The sequence below is a fragment of the Anarrhichthys ocellatus genome, unplaced genomic scaffold (assembly GCF_004355925.1).
Source record: "Anarrhichthys ocellatus isolate YVR2014 unplaced genomic scaffold, GSC_Weel_1.0 scaffold27, whole genome shotgun sequence".
In the NCBI taxonomy this organism is placed as follows: domain Eukaryota; kingdom Metazoa; phylum Chordata; class Actinopteri; order Perciformes; family Anarhichadidae; genus Anarrhichthys; species Anarrhichthys ocellatus.
In genome coordinates this window covers 2,679,403-2,699,935 of record NW_022280057.1, presented here as the reverse complement: position 1 = coordinate 2,699,935, position 20,533 = coordinate 2,679,403, and the positions used below count along the sequence as shown (strand labels likewise).

At 41.0% G+C, this 20,533-nt stretch overlaps 2 protein-coding genes across 3 annotated transcripts; one reads left to right on the top strand and one right to left on the bottom strand.

Annotated features, from left to right (window-relative positions):
• The first annotated feature begins 6,027 nt into the window (after window positions 1-6,027).
• On the top strand, window positions 6,028-9,958 carry gpr101 (G protein-coupled receptor 101). Its single transcript, XM_031862828.1, has one exon. The coding sequence runs from the start codon at window positions 6,863-6,865 to the stop codon at window positions 8,261-8,263; it is 1,401 nt and encodes a 466-aa protein (XP_031718688.1). The 5' UTR covers window positions 6,028-6,862; the 3' UTR covers window positions 8,264-9,958.
• Window positions 9,959-10,665: 707 nt separating this feature from the next.
• tm9sf5 (transmembrane 9 superfamily protein member 5) lies at window positions 10,666-19,097 on the bottom strand. Of its 2 annotated transcripts, XM_031862826.1 has the most exons (18): window positions 18,780-19,097; window positions 18,361-18,428; window positions 18,158-18,251; window positions 17,928-18,055; window positions 17,623-17,752; window positions 17,048-17,175; window positions 16,803-16,917; window positions 16,611-16,690; window positions 16,408-16,513; window positions 15,874-15,924; window positions 15,373-15,505; window positions 14,670-14,789; window positions 14,508-14,565; window positions 14,206-14,365; window positions 13,935-14,086; window positions 13,717-13,828; window positions 13,314-13,485; window positions 10,666-11,700 (listed from the first exon to the last, which is right to left on the bottom strand). In XM_031862826.1, the coding sequence occupies exons 1-18, from the start codon at window positions 18,915-18,917 to the stop codon at window positions 11,633-11,635; spliced, it is 2,013 nt and encodes a 670-aa protein (XP_031718686.1). In that variant the 5' UTR covers window positions 18,918-19,097; the 3' UTR covers window positions 10,666-11,632. The 2 variants fall into 2 exon arrangements, with proteins under 2 accessions (XP_031718686.1, XP_031718687.1); XM_031862827.1 differs by lacking the exon at window positions 15,874-15,924 and having other exon boundaries at window positions 18,780-19,096.
• Between the last annotated feature and the right edge of the window lie 1,436 nt (window positions 19,098-20,533).

The window sequence follows — 20,533 nt, the reverse complement described above, 5'->3', positions numbered from 1 at the left end:
TCTCGCTCTCTCTCTCTCTCTCTCTCTCTCTGCTTAATGAATGGAATCGGATCTGGGCCCCTGTGGCTGCGGTTTAATCTGCCTTTGAAGATTTCTACAATTTCCCGATAAAGAAATAAACCCAAACCTTCTTACACCTTTGTGTTCTATTGCAAAATACGCCAGGAAATAAGACATCCACTCATACCTACCTCAACATTTACTCATACCTACAAGTGCATGGGATTTATGTGTTATTTACCTCGGCTAAAAGGGCCCCGAGACCTTGGCAGGAGACTCCCGATTGTGCCAGTTCACTAGTGTGTGACGTCCATTTGAAGGGAATAGAATGATTGAATTAAAGTGCACTTTGGTCCGGAGTGCTCTCTCTTTGCCACTTTGCACCATAACATGTCTTGTCCTAAAATAATTAGATTGGGGCCTTGGGTGGTGGAGTGGCCGGATCCTCAATGGTCAAAAGAAGGAATGGCTTTGAATGGAAGCCTCCCATCTTAAAAAAACACTTTATTTCTTTACACTTGAGGTTTGTTGTCTTTTGTGACTATTATCCCCATTCACCATTTGCTTTCATGCAGCTGTGCCCCTCTTAAAAAAGTCTTTGTGCCGGCACCATGAATACAGGGAATGTGTCCATGGCAGGTAGCCCTTATTGCAAGTTAATCTCCTGAAAGAGCCTCATACAAGTACTTTTAAATTCTCCTCGAGCCACAGAGGGCTCATCATCAATCGAGCACTTCTCCCCTTTGTAGGGCTGATGAGTGTGGTGCCCGGCCGGTGACAATGGCTACCAAGTGTGGCAAATAATCACCTTCAGGGGAAAACACTAGTAATTACTTCTAAACTGTTTGGGCTTCGGAGACAACTGCTATTGTGCAATAAAATGAAAGGCTCGATTTAGAGAGCAGTGCTGTGATGGTTGCTTGCAATCTTTTTGTCATCTGTTTGTTTACAGAGATTTCTCTTTGCAGTTGCCCACTACAACCATGCTTTATCATATGTGTGTGTGCATGCATGTGTTTTAGTTTACGTTTGTCCCCATGCCTCACGCACTTCCACGCCCGGGGAATATACCGACATCCATTGCGCCTACAACAAGTCGCGTTGCATTGTATGAACTATAAGAGTCTCGTAATTTCAATTACACAATTAGAGTATGTTAATTGAGCACATTCCTGCATTCAAACCGTCCTGTATTCATCCTCTATTGGGCTCTGAATAAGAGCGGAGGAAGAATGTGTCCACTTTAACAGCTCTAATCACCTAAATGCTTACCTATCATAGCTAAGAATGTCTTTGTACCACAGCATAACCAAATATGCTACTAATTTTGTTTCCACAACAACTATGGTAAAAGATTTTTCTTACCAGGTCCCAAGCTGGTAGATCAGCGGAAAACACGCTTAAAATGTGTCACACAAAACGGATCACACACTTAAAATGAGCACAGTATTTATTGATTAAAGTATGTAGTAAGGTCTTGGTTTGCTGGCAGTGCCATATTCTATAAACCAAAATACATACTCCACTACACATTATGAATTGTAATATTTACCTTATTTTCTACAGTCAATTCACAGCATTAAGAAATATATATTAGTACGTGTGGGAACACAGTGATGGTGAACACCAATATTATGTGACAATATAAGTAAAAACTCTACGTCAATGTCAACTTTAATAAAAACCTGTTGGCATTTTCTGTGTAACTGTGATTATTTTATTGACCGATAATCAGAAACTTTCAGGATTTTCAATAAATACGGACAATAAATGGTATTTCAAAAGCAACCCTGGTTTTAGGAATGTAGCTTTGATTTCCCTATTGAAGGCAACACCACCTTCACTTACCTCAACTTCACCATTAGCTCATCTCGTCAGTTTGACACGGCCATGTGGGGCCCGACTGGAAATCCACGCAGGACTCCTCATGCAGTCAGAAAAAAAAAAATCAAACTTCAATCCAATTTTCTATATACAATGTTGTCCTACTACATTCAATCAATCTTGTAAGGCAGGTCATTCTGTGGCCAAATTGGTAAAGTCAATTTTAAAACATGGCTTTCCAAAGGAAAAAATTAAGTGACTAGAAAAAAATACCAAAACTTAACTGAAGCTGTGAAGAGCAGGTCGGTGTCCTGCTGTGTTTAAAAATTGAAAGAGTAACAACAAATGCATCTGAATATTGCATCTGAATCGGCCAAGAGAGAGAAGAGCGGTGCAATGATACCGTAAATTCAATGCACAGAATGCAATATATGTGCATACGTGTGTGAGGGATTTACATGTATAAATTTTATACTGTATATACATACATATGATGCATTTCCAATTCAACTTCAGGTTAATTAATGTTTGGGGTATGTTTGCTCTCATTTCTATTATCACATTTTGAATGTTGTGGCTTGGTTTCGCAGCAATGGCTAAACATCATGCATGCTAATAGAGAAACAGACGGCGTTAAGGCCCTTTCTCACCTGCAACAATGCTGGGTGTTGTCTGGGTACATGGTAGTGGTTTTCCTGACATAATGCATCATCCACTCAAGCTCAACTTGACTTTAACAAAACAATTAAAGCTGCATGAGTCTTGTTTTGGCCACCAGAGGGCAGACAACATAAAAACGAGCTGACAGATAGTAACCAGTCAACAGCAGCAGACTGAAAGTGTTGGTGTGGTAAGAAAGAACATTTAGCAAGTGTACTTTATTTCTTAGAGGCAGTGTCCAATAGACAAGTGCTTGCTAACACACCGGCCATACTCTTCTCTCTAGTGGCCAACAATTGAATAAAGCAAACGATTAAAATGAATAATGTTAGCAAACAATACTTTCACATCTAGCACTCATGGAGCAACATTTGGAGTCATGTTTCTGGCCACTTCACAAATGTCAGTGTAACATTAACTTACCATATAACGCTAACCATAGCTCTGTTTTAGTCTCCATCAACTCCTGAGGTATCTTTGTCTTTATCTTGTCAGAGGCTAACGTTAAGTCTTCTTTTCCCGCCAAGGCATCCAGGCAGATAGCTACCAGCAGATGATAAGAAAATAGAAGGAACATATTGTTTCTCATGATCAGGTGATTTGTATGGCCAACATACAATTGTTTGCTTACCAATCAGTCACAACATGTTTTTATTTGACAATGTGTCAGGGCTGTGTAACTCTCAGCTTGTTAGTTTCTCTGCTCCACAGTGGCCAAAAATCACAAAATGCTAAGAATTCAAAATGGCTAACATGCTAGCAAACAATTTCCAGTACTTTCAAATGCAGCGGTCACAAACCAACGTTAGCATTAGTTTGGAGTTCAACATTTACGCACCTTTGAGCTCTGCTTTTGTCTCTGTCACCTGCTCTGTCAAAAAATATCCGGCTCCTAAGCTTGCTGGATAGTAGCTGCTGTGTTTACCGTGCACTGAGTAATATTGTCTAGTGCTGGGCAGGAAGCTAGCTAGCTAAAAAAAAAGCCTAAAAGCTCTTTCTGCTTCTTCTTTTTATTATTATTCTTTTTAATCCAAACTGCTGCACAGTGTTAGTGATGAAGGAAAGAGCAGGGTAAAGACCTAGATGTTCCTCTCACAGGAGCAGGTCATTTTTAGGCAGTGTGAGCATATAGGCCCTTTTTTATATACATGCTTTCTGTCTTTTCTGCTTCATAGTGGCCAAAAATCAGCAAATTCAAAATGCACACTTGCGAACATGTGTGCCAAATTATGGAGGATAAACAGCTAGAGATATATTTTCAGATTTGTTTTGAAGTTAGAAAAAGGAAACTATGTCAGCACTGCAAGGTTTAAATGAATATGGGTCTTAAATAAATCTATAATGTATAGTTTCTCCTTTTCTCCTCATTGCATCAATAGACTTTATTCATTTGCCAAAATTGTACATTTAAAGTCATGCCAGTAAAGCTCCTGTTAACTGAAAGATAAACTAAATTGAAAATAGAGAGATAGAAAGAAAAAAAAGAGAAAAAATTGTGAGCTTGCAGTCCTTGCCCATTGTGTGTTTGATTGTATTGGCCCATAGGTGTCAGTGAGTGACAGCGAATGAGAGAGAAACCACATGACAGAGGTAGAGACGGAGACATGGGCACCTGGTGCCACATTGAACATTCACACTGTATTAACAGTCTAATAGTCCTATGAGGCAGCAGGCCTGTGGGTCTGCCTTTGAACCACAGTCCACTCAACAAAAGAACAGGGAAACATCGCCCCATCCCTTTGCAGTCACCAGCATTTCATTTGCAATCTAAATCTAAAACACAGGGTGCTCGAGATTCACATCAAAGGGCTTTTTGATAGCTCGGTTAGAGCAAAGGCTTGAAATAAAATGGCTAATTACGAGCGTTGATTAGTAGGCCACGTAAGATACAGACTAATTGGATTGCACAACGTAGTATGTCGTACTGCTTCTGTTTTTTGTGCATCTTAATGAAGTCTTTTTACTAGAAAGGCTGAAATGTTGATGCAATTTTTTTTATATTTCCAGCTATAAAAAGAGGTGGCTTACATACAAGCATTCATCGGAGAAAGGTTGTGGTTATTTGATCGAGAATGAGCTATCCACATATTCATAAATATTAAATGTGAAAGCTCATTTGTGTTAACAGAAATGTTGGAAGTTTCATGTGAATATATTTGAGCTTGGTGCAATGGGCTCCTATTTATGTCTCTGCTATATTTAGAACGAATCAAGGTCTAGTTTTCAGCTTCATCCTGTCAGAGGTTGTATAATGATGCCTGAAGGAGTTAACTGAATACATGCAGTTCATTCCCTTTTTAAAAATCTGTAAATAAAGATATGAAAGTTGCTTGTTTGGGCAAATATATAATTAGCTTTACGCCACGTGTTTCTTAAAAGGTTGTGTATTGAGTATAATAGCAAATATGGAGTTTAAGCTAAAACATTGAGATTGGTGTAACACTATAGGTCAGGTAAACCAGTGCATAACTAAAACAGGTATGTAATTCTATCCTTTTCTGTCTGTATGAATCCTCGGGAGAAAAGACGGGAGACCTGATCTGAGGTGGCGCAGAAAGACAGAAGAAATCAGCGTGAAAATAGCCGATGAAGATCAAGTGATGTGACTGATAGCACCAGAGCAGACCTAGTGAGGACATTTTTGTCAAATGATGTTTCCAAAGTCAAGAATGGATTCTGAAGCTCAGCATTTGAAGCCAAGGAATGGAAATTTGAACATCGACAAGTCTTGGTAGTGAAGATACATCTGCCAGTGAATATATGATGACATAATCAAAAGCTGAGTAATTGGACCTTGCGGTGAGATAGTGTTGCAACTAAATATTAGTGCTGTGATATTACCAAAGGATTAAATGAGCCAATTGGAATTATGGTGTTTCAGGGCTCTTTCAAAATGCTGAAAACCATCTAGTTTGTATTATAGTTTTGATTGTTCTTAGTGACATAAGTTAAGCTATACAAAAAATATGTCACCACGTAATAAATGTGCCAACAAGATGTTAAAATACTGATGCAAACATAAAATATTATAATTCCAAACCTTTCGTGCTTGGTGCTCTGCAGAGATGCAATGGAGGTCGACTTTAGTCTTATTTTGTTCTCCCCTGACAGCCATCCAATTATGTAAAGATCACATAAACAGCCACTAATTGAATCACTTGTTACTAAGGAGATCTGTGAGACTGGCTGAGATACTTGGCAAAATGGAAAATCTGCCTTTTTTTCTTGTAAAAAGACAGACATTTCTTGTGAACTGATTTCTATAATGATCCCTATAAATAGGACCGTGGTTACATGTTGCTGAAAGGAACGAATAGTAACCTGTTCAACCATCATTTGATCGTTTTTTTTATTATAATTTATAAGACAAAAAGAAAATTAAAGATTTAAGACAATGAAAAATGGTATAACGGTTGTATCTTGTGATTCCAGCGTGTATAAAAAAACGTGTCAGACAGCATCGTGAAACGCACTTGCACACTCACAACAAAAAAGGGAAACAGCGGATGGATGGGGGGTCGGTGACAAACTCGGGGGGGAGCTTTCAGTGCAGGTGTTTTTTTTTTTTCTCATGACACCTCGGAGACAAGACCCGACCGTAAGTAGCCTAAGACTGTTGAGGAGGAATCAAAGCTGATACAAAAAATAATAAATAAATGTTTGATCCGCACTGAAATCCGAAAGCAGCAGCGAAAGGAAAGATATGCTCGTCTGGATGAGAGACCCCCGCTGGGCGACGACACACGGAGCGTATGTCGGCTGAGCCGTGGAGGCGCGCTGCCATTGACTGGAGCCGAGGCGCAAATGGGAGCGAAACGATGAAAACCGAGCGCGGCGGAGTGAGCGTCCTCGCGCAAAGATAATTTCAAGGTATTATACACCATTTAAGGATTAGCAATCCGTGATATCTGCCGCTGTCTGAACATCGTCGGTGGATGCTGACCGCTTGAACGGCGGCATTTATTTGTCGCCAGACAAATTCCATTTTTCCTCTCTGCAGATGTGGGCTGCAAGAAGAATAGGGCCTGTTCGGTGGGTGAAGGGATTCATCACTGATCACGATGAGCAACAAATCGGTGTTAATCATCCACAGCATTACAGGCTGAGCCTTATGGATGAGTCTGCTGGACTGTTTTCACGTGTAATGGATGATGTGGCATGTTTACGTGAGATGTGAGAATAAATACAGATGCTTGTTGAATTTTGCACCTGAAAGCACTGGAAACGGAGGAGCAGCTACATCGGTTTATTATTGTTGCACCGTGGAAAAGCGAACCACGGCTGTTTTTTTCTCTCCTGACATTCTGCTGATCAAGATGGGACTAACCTGACTTCATGTCAACACGCTGCTGGATGTGAGAGGCCACACGTGCAGACAATGCCAAGCTCTCAGGCGCCCGATATGGGCACAAATTTCACTGATGCTCCCTGGGAGCCTGGTTTCACCGGCTCTAATCGAAACTTGGTGTGGTCCTCCATGGTGAACAGCGTGGTTAAGATGGTGCTCATATCTGTCATAGTGTGCGTGTCCTTGTTCGGGAATGTGGTGGTGCTGCTGGTGTTCCAGAGGAAGCCCCAGCTCCTTCACGTGGCCAATCGATTTGTCCTCAACCTCCTCTTGGCAGACCTGCTCCAGACCATATTAGTCATGCCCTTTGCCATTGCAGCCACCGTGCCAGGTGTGTGGCCCCTGGATGCCCGAATGTGCCAGGCTCTGGTGGTGCTCATGCACCTTTTTGCATTTGCTGGGGTCAACACCATTATCGTTGTCTCTGTGGATCGCTACCTGGCCATCATCCACCCTCTGTCCTATCCCACCCGCATGACCCCTCACCTGGGCACTAACCTGATCATCTGCACCTGGGTGCTCAGTTTCCTGCAGAGCACGCCTCCCCTTTTCGGCTGGGGGGCCATTGACTTTGACCGGCGTCACAACGTGTGCTCAGTGGTGTGGTCCTCTAGCCTGTCCTACTCTGTTGTGGTGTCCACCTTCTCCTTCTGGCTGCCTGTGCTCATCATGCTCGGATGCTACTGGATGGTGTTCAGAGCGGCTCGGAGGCAAAACGCGCTCGTGCACCCCATACAGACACGGTCCTACTCCCAGCCCTGGCCACAGGGACCGAGCAGTCCACAGCGCCAACCGCAGCCCCAACCGCAACCGCAGCCACAACCACAACCACAACCACAACCACAACCACAACCACAGCCCCAGCCCCAGCAGGCCAGTCCACCTGATGGCCCCTACTCAAACAGGGGATACCCTGTTCGAGTTAGGCACAGACGTTTCCACTACCACTGCAAGGCAGCTCGTGTAGTTTTTGTGATAATGGCCTCATATATCCTCAGCATGGGGCCTTACAGCATACTTAATACTATATCTATGAGTGCCAGAGCAGCTGTACCCCCATGGCTCTCCTCCCTTGCCCTGGTGCTCTTCTTTTTGCAGTGCTGCCTCCACCCGTACATTTATGGTTACATGCACCGCAGTGTGAGGAAGGAATTCCTCGCGCTGCTCTGCGGGCTGTTCTGCAAACAGGGCCGTCCCAGCCAGAGCTCTGCCGTGGAGAGCTGCTTCACAACTACAGAGGGACGTTTCGGCGGCCACTCTCACCTGCCCAGTCTGACTGCCCGAGTCTTCCCTCTGCGGACTTGGGAGGAGTGCACGACGTCCTCCTCGCCCACTTTTGAGAGGAAGTCGAGGGACAGCCGCAAAGAGACGACCTCCACCAGCGTCAGCTCTGAGAGGGAACTCACAGTCCACAGCAGACGAAGCACATAAACTGTCTCGAGGATCCATCGGATGGACCGTGTACATCACAGAGTGTGTTCACACATAAACTAATATGCCTCCTTGACAACAGGGTCATTCATTCTGAAGTTGCTGGCATTAGAAATAGTGGTATATCTAGTTGATCACCAACATGTTAATAACTGTCCCTGATGATTGAATAATAACTGTCCGTGTGACTATTACGTTATTTTCATTGAGTCAAATTTTGAGAAACACAATTTTTGGAGCCAGTTTAAAAGTGTCAGATAGGTCACAATGTAGGCAGCTGTTATTTTTGTATTTTATAGTTGCATTATGTTTCGTCTCTACAAATCATTTTTAGTATTTTAAATGTATGCAATTATTGTACTAGTTAATTTGACATAAACTGGGCATTTAGATTAATCTCAACCTAATGTAAATGTTTTGTTTTTGTTTTTTTCAACTAGACAAATGATTATGTTGGATCAAAGTGATTTGCCCTAATCATGGGCCATAGATGTCTCAGATAAAGCATTGATCTGCAGTATCTGCACAACAACTTATGTCTCCTATAAACTCTGTGTGATCCTGCCTGAGGGCACATGATGTACTGTCCTTGTGTTACCGCAAGCTTCGCCTGCGACTAATGAACTCAGGGTATATGCTTGTGGAACAGTGTGTAGTCTCGGTTTTTTGAATCTTTGAAGAGCAAGCGAACATATGTGTGTTTACGTCCCGGTCGCGGTAACTGTTCTAGGTCTCTTTTGAGTAACTGAGTAGAATAGTGATCTGGTGCCACATTGTCTTAGCCTCTTAGTTTCCTTTAACTCTCAAGGTGGAAATTCTGCATCTTGCTGCAGTGTGCCACTGTCTATTTGTACTCAGTAGTTGCTGTCTTTTCAGTGTCTGCCTTTCTTTGAGGAAGCTCAGTATTTTTATTGAGAGAATACAGAGCATAGAGAGCAAGGTATGATAAAAAAAGAGTTAAAAAAAAACACTACTCCAGTGGACTTCTTGCACCAGTAATTTAACGTAGGCTGCATGCCGGAAGATCTTATGTAACAGAGTTCTCATATTCCACTGATCACATGTAGATTTGTAAAGTTACCTCCTGGTGCAGTATTTGTAATGGAAAAAAACCCTGTGTGCTTAATTAAAGAGGATGAGTACTTATGTAAGTGGCATACGCTTGCAATGACTCATCTCAGAGAAAGTTGTTGGGTAGATGATGTGTTTCCAAAGGATGTCATAGGTGCATTACAACATGTGCATTATTTGAAAAGTGTGTCAAGTCCCAAGTTTGTCAAGTTTTTGTAGCCTTTTGAGAAAGAGGAAAAAAATAATTTGAGTAATGAGCCAGGACGCTCTCATTGTGTTGTTGTTATTATTATAATAAGACTATGATAGTTTTCTTAGAAACCACTCACAACTTATCGGACCTGACTGGCTTTGATTTGAGCCTTAGTTTACTGAAAGGGTCACTGTAGAAATCCATACTACAGTATTATTATAGATGACAATCAAACTTGTATAATAAGTTTGTCTTAGTGTTGCTAAAAGACGAAGGGGTACAGTACAGTATGTAATAAAGTTTATTGTCAAATTAGAGAAAATAATGTTTTTAAGTGCTTTAAAACATCATTTTGTGATTTTTATCGTGCTTTTGTATTATTTCTGGTTATCTTATCCAACATCAAAAGTGTTCTGTTGTTTAATAAAGGTGAACTTATTGTAAAATGTGTAACGTTTTATTTTCATTTTGGCATATCTGTTTTTCGTATGAAACACTTCTTTAAGACTAAGTTTACCACAGGTGTTCTCCCTCGCCCCCATCCTCCAATGCCTGGCTTTAGAAATCTAAATCACATGCTGGACACTTTTGAATCCTGAGCTAAATAAAAGCAAACCCGTACAGCACTTTTCAAAAACTGGCCAAAAATGAAATTAGGTTCAAACATACGGTTCTTAATTAAAGGTTTTGTGCATTTGTGGTACACGCAAAAGTTTTAAAAGTCGGATCAAAAAAGAAATCTCAACATTCAGCTGGAAATGTTAAAAGTGCCGACGAGGCTCTCGTGAAAGTTCAGTCAGGAAGACTATACGTTTGGATGCTCATAACTGTAGTTTATTATTCATACATCCTGCCATTCCCTCCTCTGGACTCCATGGGTGGATGAATCTTGCTGCTCGATTATAAACCTCCCTGTAGAGTCGAAGCACCAAAGACTTTCTGTCAAAACTTTATAATCACACATCTGTTATAATAAACACTTCTCTTTTCTTCATTCACCTCTCTTCTGATTAAATGATATGCACTGAACCCCATAGCATTATGTCCGTACACACAAAGCAAAGAGTGTGATTAATTGTGTGCAAAATGTTCATGCATGCATTCTAGTCGCTCAAAGAAAAAAGAAAAACATGTGGCCTTCATTTTGGAATCGATTGCATTTATTTGTAAAAAAAGTTATCACCTTCAGTGATGACTCCCCACTGCTAGAACCAAAAGGCAGCAGTGTATTACGTAGTTATAAGTCACCAAACTGCTTATTAAAATCTAAAAGGGTACATCTGTACTTAATCAGTAAAATCATGAACTGCATTATGATAACTACGTGAGAATCTCTCCGGTAGCCAAACAAATCAGGCATGTCATTGAGAGGTGGTCCTTCACGTGCAACATACTGTAGATGTAGCATATACTTCTATGACACAGATGTGCTTCTCAACCAAGTGTACGCTATGCAAACTTAAATGTAGCCATCAAACACAAGAGAATGGACATGTATCATAGTAATGTCAGTGTTTTATATATCATTTCTGAACTACATTACAGGCTGATATTTAAGGATGTAAAGCCCCATCTTCACCTTACAAAAGAAAGAAAAGAAACTCCTACAGATGACAATCTTTAAGTTCATTCTCCCGCTCACTCTTCCTATACAGTATATGTACACACATTTTTAGCATTACATTACAGGTAATGAAAAACAAAACATTTAGCCAAAAAGGGAATAGAAAAGCAAAAATACAGAACATTTTACTTTCTTTAGAAAATTCAAATCATTTTCCCCCTGCTTTTCTCGTTAAACCCCCCAAAAAAAAAAACCGCTCACTATGAAAGATAGATAGATCATTGGAACCCACACTGATTTTCAAGGTGCCACTGAAAATATTACTGTTCAACAGTGAAGACAAAATTATATATATATTAAAAAAAAGAAAAGAATAGCAACGGAAGTTTAAAGCACAAAAGAGGACGGGGCTCTGCTCTTCGGGTCTTTTCTCTGATAAGTGATGGTTTCAGTTCAGGGCCATTCAGACCACTTTATCACCCAGCCAGCCCCGAGGAGGCCAGCACTGCGACAGGAAGGAGTCAGTGTTTCCCTCGGTCCTCTAGTCCACCTTGACCACACTGTAGATCTTATTTACAAACCAGAAGCAGGCGAAGAAGCCAATAGTACCTGAGAGGAAAAGAAAGGTTAGAGAAATTATTTGATAAACGCTATTACAAACGATATAAAATAACACAAAAAACGAACTTGAAACACCCAAGACTAGCTGTCATTGAAATCTTTTCAAATATAAGAAAGCACAACATTAATAAAAGGCCACTAGGTCCTGAAATGTATGCACTTCAGGAGCACAGACACAAAAACTAACCAAAGTGTAAAATTGTAGACTCCATCTACGAAAAGCTTGGAAGAAAAAAAAACAAAAAAAAAAACAAAAAAAAAAAAAAACTTTTGACAGTTAAGACTGCAATCTCCCCAAGAACGCAAAAAACCACCAGCACTTCATTTTGTCAGGGAGAGAGCACACTCTCCCCCAATGTTGAGAAGCCAGATTGGTCAAAATCCTGGATCAACTCAAGTGGGTATAAAAGTCCTGTCTGACAGCTCAACAGGGGCCAAGCAGCCCAAACCCGAATTAAGTTGTGATCAAAGTTGGGATGAGGTGAAAAAGACAGACAAAAAGAATGAGAGAGATTAGGATTATTTAGATCAAAACTGAACGCAAGGAGGGAAAACTGATAATCTTTTCCTTGAATCCTGGGATTATTTCTTAGTGGTAATCTTTTGACATCTCGTCCCCTTGCTACTTACAGCTCCGTCTCGAGATAGTGTCAAGCAGCACTGCAGTGACAAGCAGGGCTACAGGCTAGCTGTTATCTTGCCTAGTGACAGTACAACACCAGAAAAACATGTCGTCGTCATCATCTGACATCACGGGGAGCAGAAGGTTTCTGGGCGTCGTAAAGTCTAGGCTGTTATCTCGGCCTGTTATCCTTTTTCTGCACACGCCCCTACTCTCACTACTTGCGCGGTACATCCATCTGCACGACCTCGAGTCGCACGGCTGGATTTTGAGTGCAAGCACAGAGAAATTCAGCAATGGTCAGGAATCCTGAAGAGCATATAGACTCATTATCATCCATGGCAACGAGCAAAAGTGGTGCCTGTATCTTTTGATCTACAGAAAAAAAAGAAGAAGCTCCGGCTAGGCTCTGGCTTGTCAAACAGCAAATCACAGACTGTAAGATTGACCCAAATAAGTCTGCAACACTGGATCTGACCAAGAGGGACTTCCAACATTCTGGTCTAATTTCCCACAGTCGCTCTGATTTTCATTAAATTAAAATGTTCAAATAAGATCCTTGCAAACGAATGCTCTTCAACTTCGTTTGACACGGTGCTTCTGTACTGCCAGCACAGAAATAAAAAGGCTTGGCTTTAACTAAGTGACAAGAGAAGAAGTAATGCACAATAGTGCGGACTGCTTCTTGGTGTTTTATGTCATAGGAACAGGATGACGGTCCTGAATCTTCACATTCCAGTTAAATTGTCACTGAGCAAACAATGACTATCACGCCTACAAACGATACACACCTTTGTGATGGCATGCAAGTAAGGATTAAAACTTGCTCAGTGGTAAGGTTAACTATTTGCATACACGTCGAACACACAAGTAAATTAAATTACGATCCGATATCTAGGTATCATTGCAACATGTCAAGAAATGCAGGAAGTGGTTGCGGCTGCTTAAAGAGCTCACGACATGCATCTCAAAGCCCCACCTGTGAAGAGGAAGAAGATGAGGACCATAATCATGGTGTATCCAAAGTAGAGGATGGTGCTGGCAGCTCCAACTATTTGCAGCTTGGAGAAGAAGTAGTGCACAGCGTAGACGAACAGATAGACTGCTGTGAAGCCGCTGGTCAGGAAGGAACGCCACCACCAGTGGTAGTCCTGGACACGCATGACAAAAGATGACACGTCAACTGAAATGACCCTGTTCAGACATGTTTACATAAAATGTAATCTGGGCTGTCTAATAACTAATATATTCAGAAGCAAGATCAAGAGGAAGATACTTTAGTTGAGTTACTTACAAGTAGGACAATGATATGACAAACATGCACTATTAACAGTGAATTTATTGTACTGTTGGACTGTCATTAGGTCAGATATATCAAGTACCTCAGCACATAGGTGGAAGTAGCAGAGCAGAATTGTGGCCTCAGAGCATGTGATGAGTAGAATAATGAAAACCAGGAACAGGAACCCGAACATGTAGTACATCTGATGAGACCTAAAAGACAACGTGCGTCAACAAGCCAAACTTGCTGCAAGAGTGCGAGCTGTTGAAAACAGAAACTACTGGCCAATCAGGAAAGACATCATTCCTGTCTTCTTACCAAATGCTGTTGAGAATGAAGAAGAGTTGGATGAAGATGCAGCCAAAGGGCAGGATGCCCCCCATTACGATACCAGGAATAGGCTTAGTAAAGAAAGACTGCTCAGGAATTTGGCGGGGGATTTGGTTTGTTCGCACCGGTTGCTCAATTGCCTGCAAAGGAACACAAAGAGCGTGAGAAAGATTACAAACTCTAAAGCACACGCACAGATTTCATCCGTAATCATTAAGTTCAAGCTACACAATTTGATCAACTCGGAGGCTTAACTCACAGATTTCTTGAATCCAAAGTAGGCACCAATGAAGGTCAGGGGCACAGAGATTCCAAACCACAGAGCCAAAATGGCCACCAGAGTGCCAAAGGGGATTGCTGCTGAGGAACCCTCCACCCACAGGATCAGGTTCATCAGAAAGAAGTCTGCAAACACAATACTAGGGAAGAGAGATGGCCGACCGACAATAACACAGAGAAAGATAGTGCATGTTAGAATGACAAAAGTGGTGTCCAAGACAAAATAAGAGCATATACAGCGCAACATAAACGAAGTACAAAGATGAGACAAGTTAACTTTACCCTGGGCACAAGAGTGCTGTCAGCAAGACGTTTGTCTTCCACTTTTCACCTCCAAAAGCTGAGAGCAGAAACGGAGACGGATGAGGATATCACGATGAGAAAGATCACACCGACGGCAGCAACTCGTGAAATTTTGCGACACCGGTTTCCCTGGACTCTTACTTTTGTAAAGGCGCGCAGACACGTAGCCAGCGGGCGTGCCCAGCAGAACCCAGAGGACCACAGCACAGGTCATGAGCGCCCCTCTGTTCGCCGGGGACAGGAAACCCAGACAGGCCAGGACTGAAGTGGGGAAACAGTCATCAGTGCACTCATTCAGACAGAACCATTGTAAATGAAGTACTGGAACTTCTTGGTTGATAATGTAGTTTAATATATTGCAGAGGCTCCAACAGATGGGCCTTCGACCTTGTTTTGAACTTCTTCGTTGGAAACATTTGGACTTGTTCTACTGCCTCCTTGGCTGTAGACGGTAAAATAAAACTCACACACACACACACACACACACACACAGCGTATGTTTTGGAAGATGGTGCAAGTTCAAACTCAGCTGGTTGTCTCAAAGTTCCACAAAATATATTTAAATTCAGTTTCCACATGCACTCTGTTTTAATAATGTATTTATTTTAACTAACCCGACTGAATACAACAATGCATCATATTAGTGTAATACTGACTGTAATAATAAATACATTGCTGTAACAGGTGCATGTGTGGAAAGAATGCGACACTGGTGCCACTCCTTTATGTCCTTTATGTCGGTGAACACAAAAGGAAAATTGAAATTGACAATGAGACATTCATCAGAAGGAAACTAATTATAACCGGCGTTACATAATACAGCCTGATGTAAAACAGTCCTTACAGAGAGTGATGAAGGTCATGATGAAGATCTGGGTGCCCTGTCCGAGGAACACAGACAACAACATGCCTTTCCTGGGGGGGCGGAACACATCGCCGTGCACCTGCTTCCACCCGGACTCCTCCTGCGCGTCCTCCTGGGAAGGGAGGCAGAGAGCAATACAGTGGCAGTCACAATCAAGGGAGGACTCAACATTTACAAATGATAAAAGTTTAAAAGGTTAACCCACCACCAAGCAGTGATTACTACCTCACCTGTTAGCAAGGAAAACCAAGGTGAAGACCGAAAACTTAGTTTACCAAAAGATGTAAAATGTAGTGTGAAAAACTGCTCCGTCAATTCATTAGTATAAGACCCGTTCTTTTTACAGTTTCACATGAAAAAGTATTCGCACCATATTTTACATTGTGTTCTAATGTACCGGTTTACTGCAATCACACACCCAAACACCTCATTTAATAAAACACAAAATGTTCTGTTGAAAACAGCCTTCGATAAGCTTACGTAGATAATAGAGGATATTTCCTTGGTCGTTGGAAGCTTTATCAAGTCTGCCTGTGAAATGTAACAAAATATTCATAATTCTGGGTACCGTGCACCCAGTGTGATGGGCGGTATCTCACCCTGCAGGATTACATCATTGTAACTGTGATCAAGATGAGCAGTAAACACACACTTACTGCCAGGTGAAAACCTCAACCTCTGATATTTGTGAGTTAAATGAGTCAGCTAACAGCTAATAATGTCATTATCCACTGTGGAATAACATGTACAATACAGGCATTAAGTGTCCCACTAAAGCCCACTAGCGTAGCCTCAATGATGTCCGCTCATTAGCTAGAAACAAGGCTGCACTGTTTTCACAGAACGTGTTCCATCTACTTTGAATACTTAATTTGCATGTTGACAGAACAGGACAAGAACAAATTAAATTCTAATTGTACCCTGAAAAAACTAACAGCTGCATCTTCCAGAAATCACTTGTATGCTAGTGCTTCACATACACATCTGGAAGAGAGAGTTCTACAATGCCGTTACCTGGTCCACCTGGTTGTATCTGGCAATGTCCTTGTGCAGGGTTCTCAGCATGATCATGGCCACCATGCCAGACAGGAAGAGGACAATGACCAAGGAGTTCATGATGCTGGACAAACACACAAAGACATACTATAGCATGAAGTAACAAGCAGCGAGACCCGGCATGTTTTCTGTGCTGCACAATGTGAAAAATATCTTCATACCTAAACCATTGGATGTTGGTGTGAGGCATGGAGACAAGGATGTAGTCCCACCTAGAGGCCCACTTGATGGAATTGTTTTCCTGTAAAATGAAGTATAAAAGTTGCAAAAAACCATCACAGACAAAAAATAGCCACATAGAAATTGTTATATATTAGTTATAGTACAATTGGGCATGTAGTTTGGAGGCCTACCTCAAATGTGACAGAGTAGGTGTAAACTATCGACACATCACTATCAAACGGCCCAGGGACCTCCATTGGGCTGCCTCCTTCACAATTTGGATTTTTTTCATCTGTTTGTTTGATGCTGTTGTGCACAAAACACAGAAAATCCCTCATGTTAAATTATTAACATATCTAGTGTTGATTTTGAACGGTGAGGTAGATTAGACATAAATCAAAATATGTTCACATCATATTAAACCAATCGCAATTACCTCTTTGGCTCCAGAGTGGCAGCAACCAGCCGGGCCCCTCTCCATCCTTCTTCTGCTCCGCTGTGGTAAGTGATCTTGATGTCCACATGGTTGAAGACGTAAAATGTGTTCTTCTTGTTGAACTCGGACTGAGAATAAAAAAATGTTATTCAATATCAAGTGCTCAAATTCCTCGAGGATAGATTTGTAAACAAACATCTGTATGTTGTTCGGTATCTTCTATACTGTAATTGTACTATTCAAAACATTAAATACAGTTTGAGACAAAATGACAAAATGTTAATTGTGAATAAAGGATTTATTTTGTATTCTTTTAACATAATAAGCTAATATGCTCTATAAATACTCACTAAACTCAGCAAAATGATGTATATTATTATGAAAAATAGAATTTTGAAATGATTACATTATGTGATTAGTTGTCAAAGAGCAACATCATATTATTATCTATATCTTTCAGGCACAACCCTTCACAAAATAAAACATCCCGTCAGAAAGCAGGAGAACAATTATCTCAAACTTACTAAATATGTTGAGTAGAGTACACACGTTCAAAGACAGAAAGCAGAACTCACATTGATAACACAAGCATCTTTAGCTCGGCCATCTATTGTAACGAGGCAGCCAACGGGGAAGCCTGGGTTACAGTACTTCTGACCATCTTCCACATCATAGCACCATGTCACCGGCATGTTGTCAATGATCCTGGGAAAAAAAAATAAATTGGTTTACCTAAACAATCTTCTTGATAAATAAAGCCTGCGCTTGCATCGGTTAGCTTCATCTGTTGTCGTCCATCTTTCAAACAAACCCAACCCTACTTTACATAACTCATGTGAAGTAACGACTGAAATTACAATGCAGTATGACATTTACAAACCAGTGGTGCTGGTAGTTCAGCTGCATTCCCATCTTAAGAAATTCCAGTTTGGTTGCATCTTCCTTATTGTCTTTCTTGTAGGTTTTGGAGCACACCGCCTGGCATTTCACATCTTGTTTGAAGTTGATCTGTTAAAAGGCAAATGAGAGTCATGTTGCATTAATATAATACATGAAACAAAACTTATATGAAAACACCACACAGGCTTAGATTTTCTGGTTATCACCCACCTTGTATGGTGAAGACTCAATTCGTTCACCAAACAGCACCTGTCCAAGGTTCTCAGAAGGCCTCTTCTCCTGGGCATCTTTGCAAAAGTCAAACCTTTAAAAATGTCATAGATGGTCACACAGAGAGAAGATGTCATTGAGCTGGAAAACATACGTCCAAAAATGTCTCAAATGGCATGAAGGAGAAAAGAACTGTTACTTACACATCATACTCATAAGGCAGGACTGACTCCACAGAGTCCAAGCGATTTACAAACAGCTGAATCACTGTCTGTAAGGAAGGAAAAGCAGTTTGTCTCTCAGTGTATTTTTGGTAGTTAAACTGGTTTACACAGGCCCAAAGCTGACAGGTTGAGGTTGCCCATCGTTGTCTTGGTCACTCCAAACTAGCCTTGGGAGGTAACGTAAGCAGAGCTGTGGAGAGTTGTTTTCTATCATAATTCGTTAGTTGAATCAGGGCTCCTGGTGTCAGGTAATAGACTGGGCCTAAAAAGAGGTTTGGCTAGCTAGCAAGATTAAGGAGGATAACAAATTTCAATGAATATGCAAATTACAGCTACAGTATAAAAATGCAATAACGCTACATTACAGACAAACGGTCGGTCTCGTGAATTCAACATACCTGGCAATCTTCGCCGCCTTTGGCGTCTTCACAAAAACTCACTGGGGCTAAACCCGGAAGATAAAACGCAGAGCACAAACAGAAAAACGAGACTAGCGAATAAACTAGCATAACACTAACGTGTATCCGCCTCTTCATTGTTATCACAGACGGGATTCTCCTTAGACTGTATATACGTATGTCCAAGGACGGTGCTTCCTTCTTCTAAGAAGAGGGGAGGTTTGCTAGCTGTACACTGTTAGCTAGCTCCGTCGTTCTACTCGGGACGCAGTAGCTCATCTGTGCTCAAGCAGCATCGGTGACGTTCAACTCCATAAAGTTACGTGGAAGCCACAACAACAGTACCGGAAGTTGAACTATTTCACCTTCACAATAAAGGTGTATAATAAGTAATCTGTTTGGTATGTAGGATTTATACATTTGTAACAGATGTGGATACAACAATTACACTTTCTTCATACGATACGTTTTGTATGAATACGATTCTAATCAATTACAGTCTCAGTTTAATCTAGGTACACCCGCAATGGTTTTATGTTGAAAGGAAATAAATACAACTTCCGGCTTCGTTCTGAGCGACCTGCTTGACACCGTGGAAGTGAGAAAGTAGCACTGACGTTGCTTATTGATGCATAAACATCCTGGTTTTCTTTATACTGAACATAAGTTAGAAAAAATATTATATACGGTTGTTTTTTGTGTGAAAGATATATAGATAGTATTCGAGATAAGATGAAAGAAACATAACTACATTCCGATTACTGACTAATTTTAGAAACGTAACTGACTTGAAAAACCGGATGGTGTAAAGCTGCAACCACCACTCACCAGTTACATTAAAATGCTGCTTAAATGTGAGGGCATCAATATGATAATACAAAATAGATCTAATAATGCAATACTCGATTAGGGGTAATTTAGTAAATGTTGTATTTTTGGTGCTTTATATATATTTAGCTGTTATTTTTTTAAACAAGTAACATTTTTAATTTTTTGAATGCAGGACTTTTACATGTATTGTCGTGCAGTATTTCTACAACTTTCTTAAGTCCATTCGATACTGTACAATTTTATATTTTATAAGTTTATACTGGTAAATACAGATGGATGACAAATTAAAGGGAAAGCGTGAATAAGTGAGGGATGAAACATAACAAATGTCCCCAGTGCTGGATCATGGTCCTGTGAGGCCCCTGGGCACATGTCCTTTGCCCTTTTAGAACAAAATAAAGTATATCTATGGAGAATGTTGTGCTCTTGTAGCAAATGTTGTGCCTTTGTAAACAATTCAACACATTGTTTGTATAGATATGAATGCTGATGACGAGGCAAAATAGTCACACCCACAATGCATGGTTATCAAGACAGGGTCAGTGTTTCAAGACAGGTTGAGTTGTTTGCCATCATTAACGCAGATCTCTGACACTGACGACACTGGTCTCACATTGTAAGCAGTGAGGGGTCTGTGGGGTCTTAGTTGTGGGTTCACATTTTAAAAAACAAGAAGTGTAGGGGCCCTCACATTGTAAGTGCTGAGGGATCTTGGGGTCCTAGTGGTTTGATAATGCTAAAAGCACCCAGGGACCTAGTGGTCAACTTACGCTGTGCCCATTGAGGGCCCTGACGTTGTGGGTATGCTAGAATCTTATTTTCTTGGATAGGCTTATGTATCTGAAATGGGGCTTAAATTAAGAATCTGCCCCAAGAAGGAATGTATAGCCTACATCCAGGTCAAGCTGAGAGAAGATTAAGGA

Excerpts from the sequence above, each read along its gene's own strand:
- gpr101 (XM_031862828.1), top strand. The coding sequence starts at position 6,863 with ATGCCAAGCTCTCAGGCGCCCGATATGGGCACAAATTTCACTGATGCT.
- tm9sf5 (XM_031862826.1), bottom strand. The coding sequence starts at position 18,917 with ATGAAGAGGCGGATACACGTTAGTGTTATGCTAGTTTATTCGCTAGTC. Across the intron at positions 16,691-16,802 it reads CCTACTCTGTCACATTTGAG|GAAAACAATTCCATCAAGTG; the intron begins GTAGGCCTCCAA and ends TTCATTTTACAG. Across the intron at positions 14,790-15,372 it reads CATGACCTTCATCACTCTCT|TCCTGGCCTGTCTGGGTTTC; the intron begins GTAAGGACTGTT and ends TCCCCACTTCAG.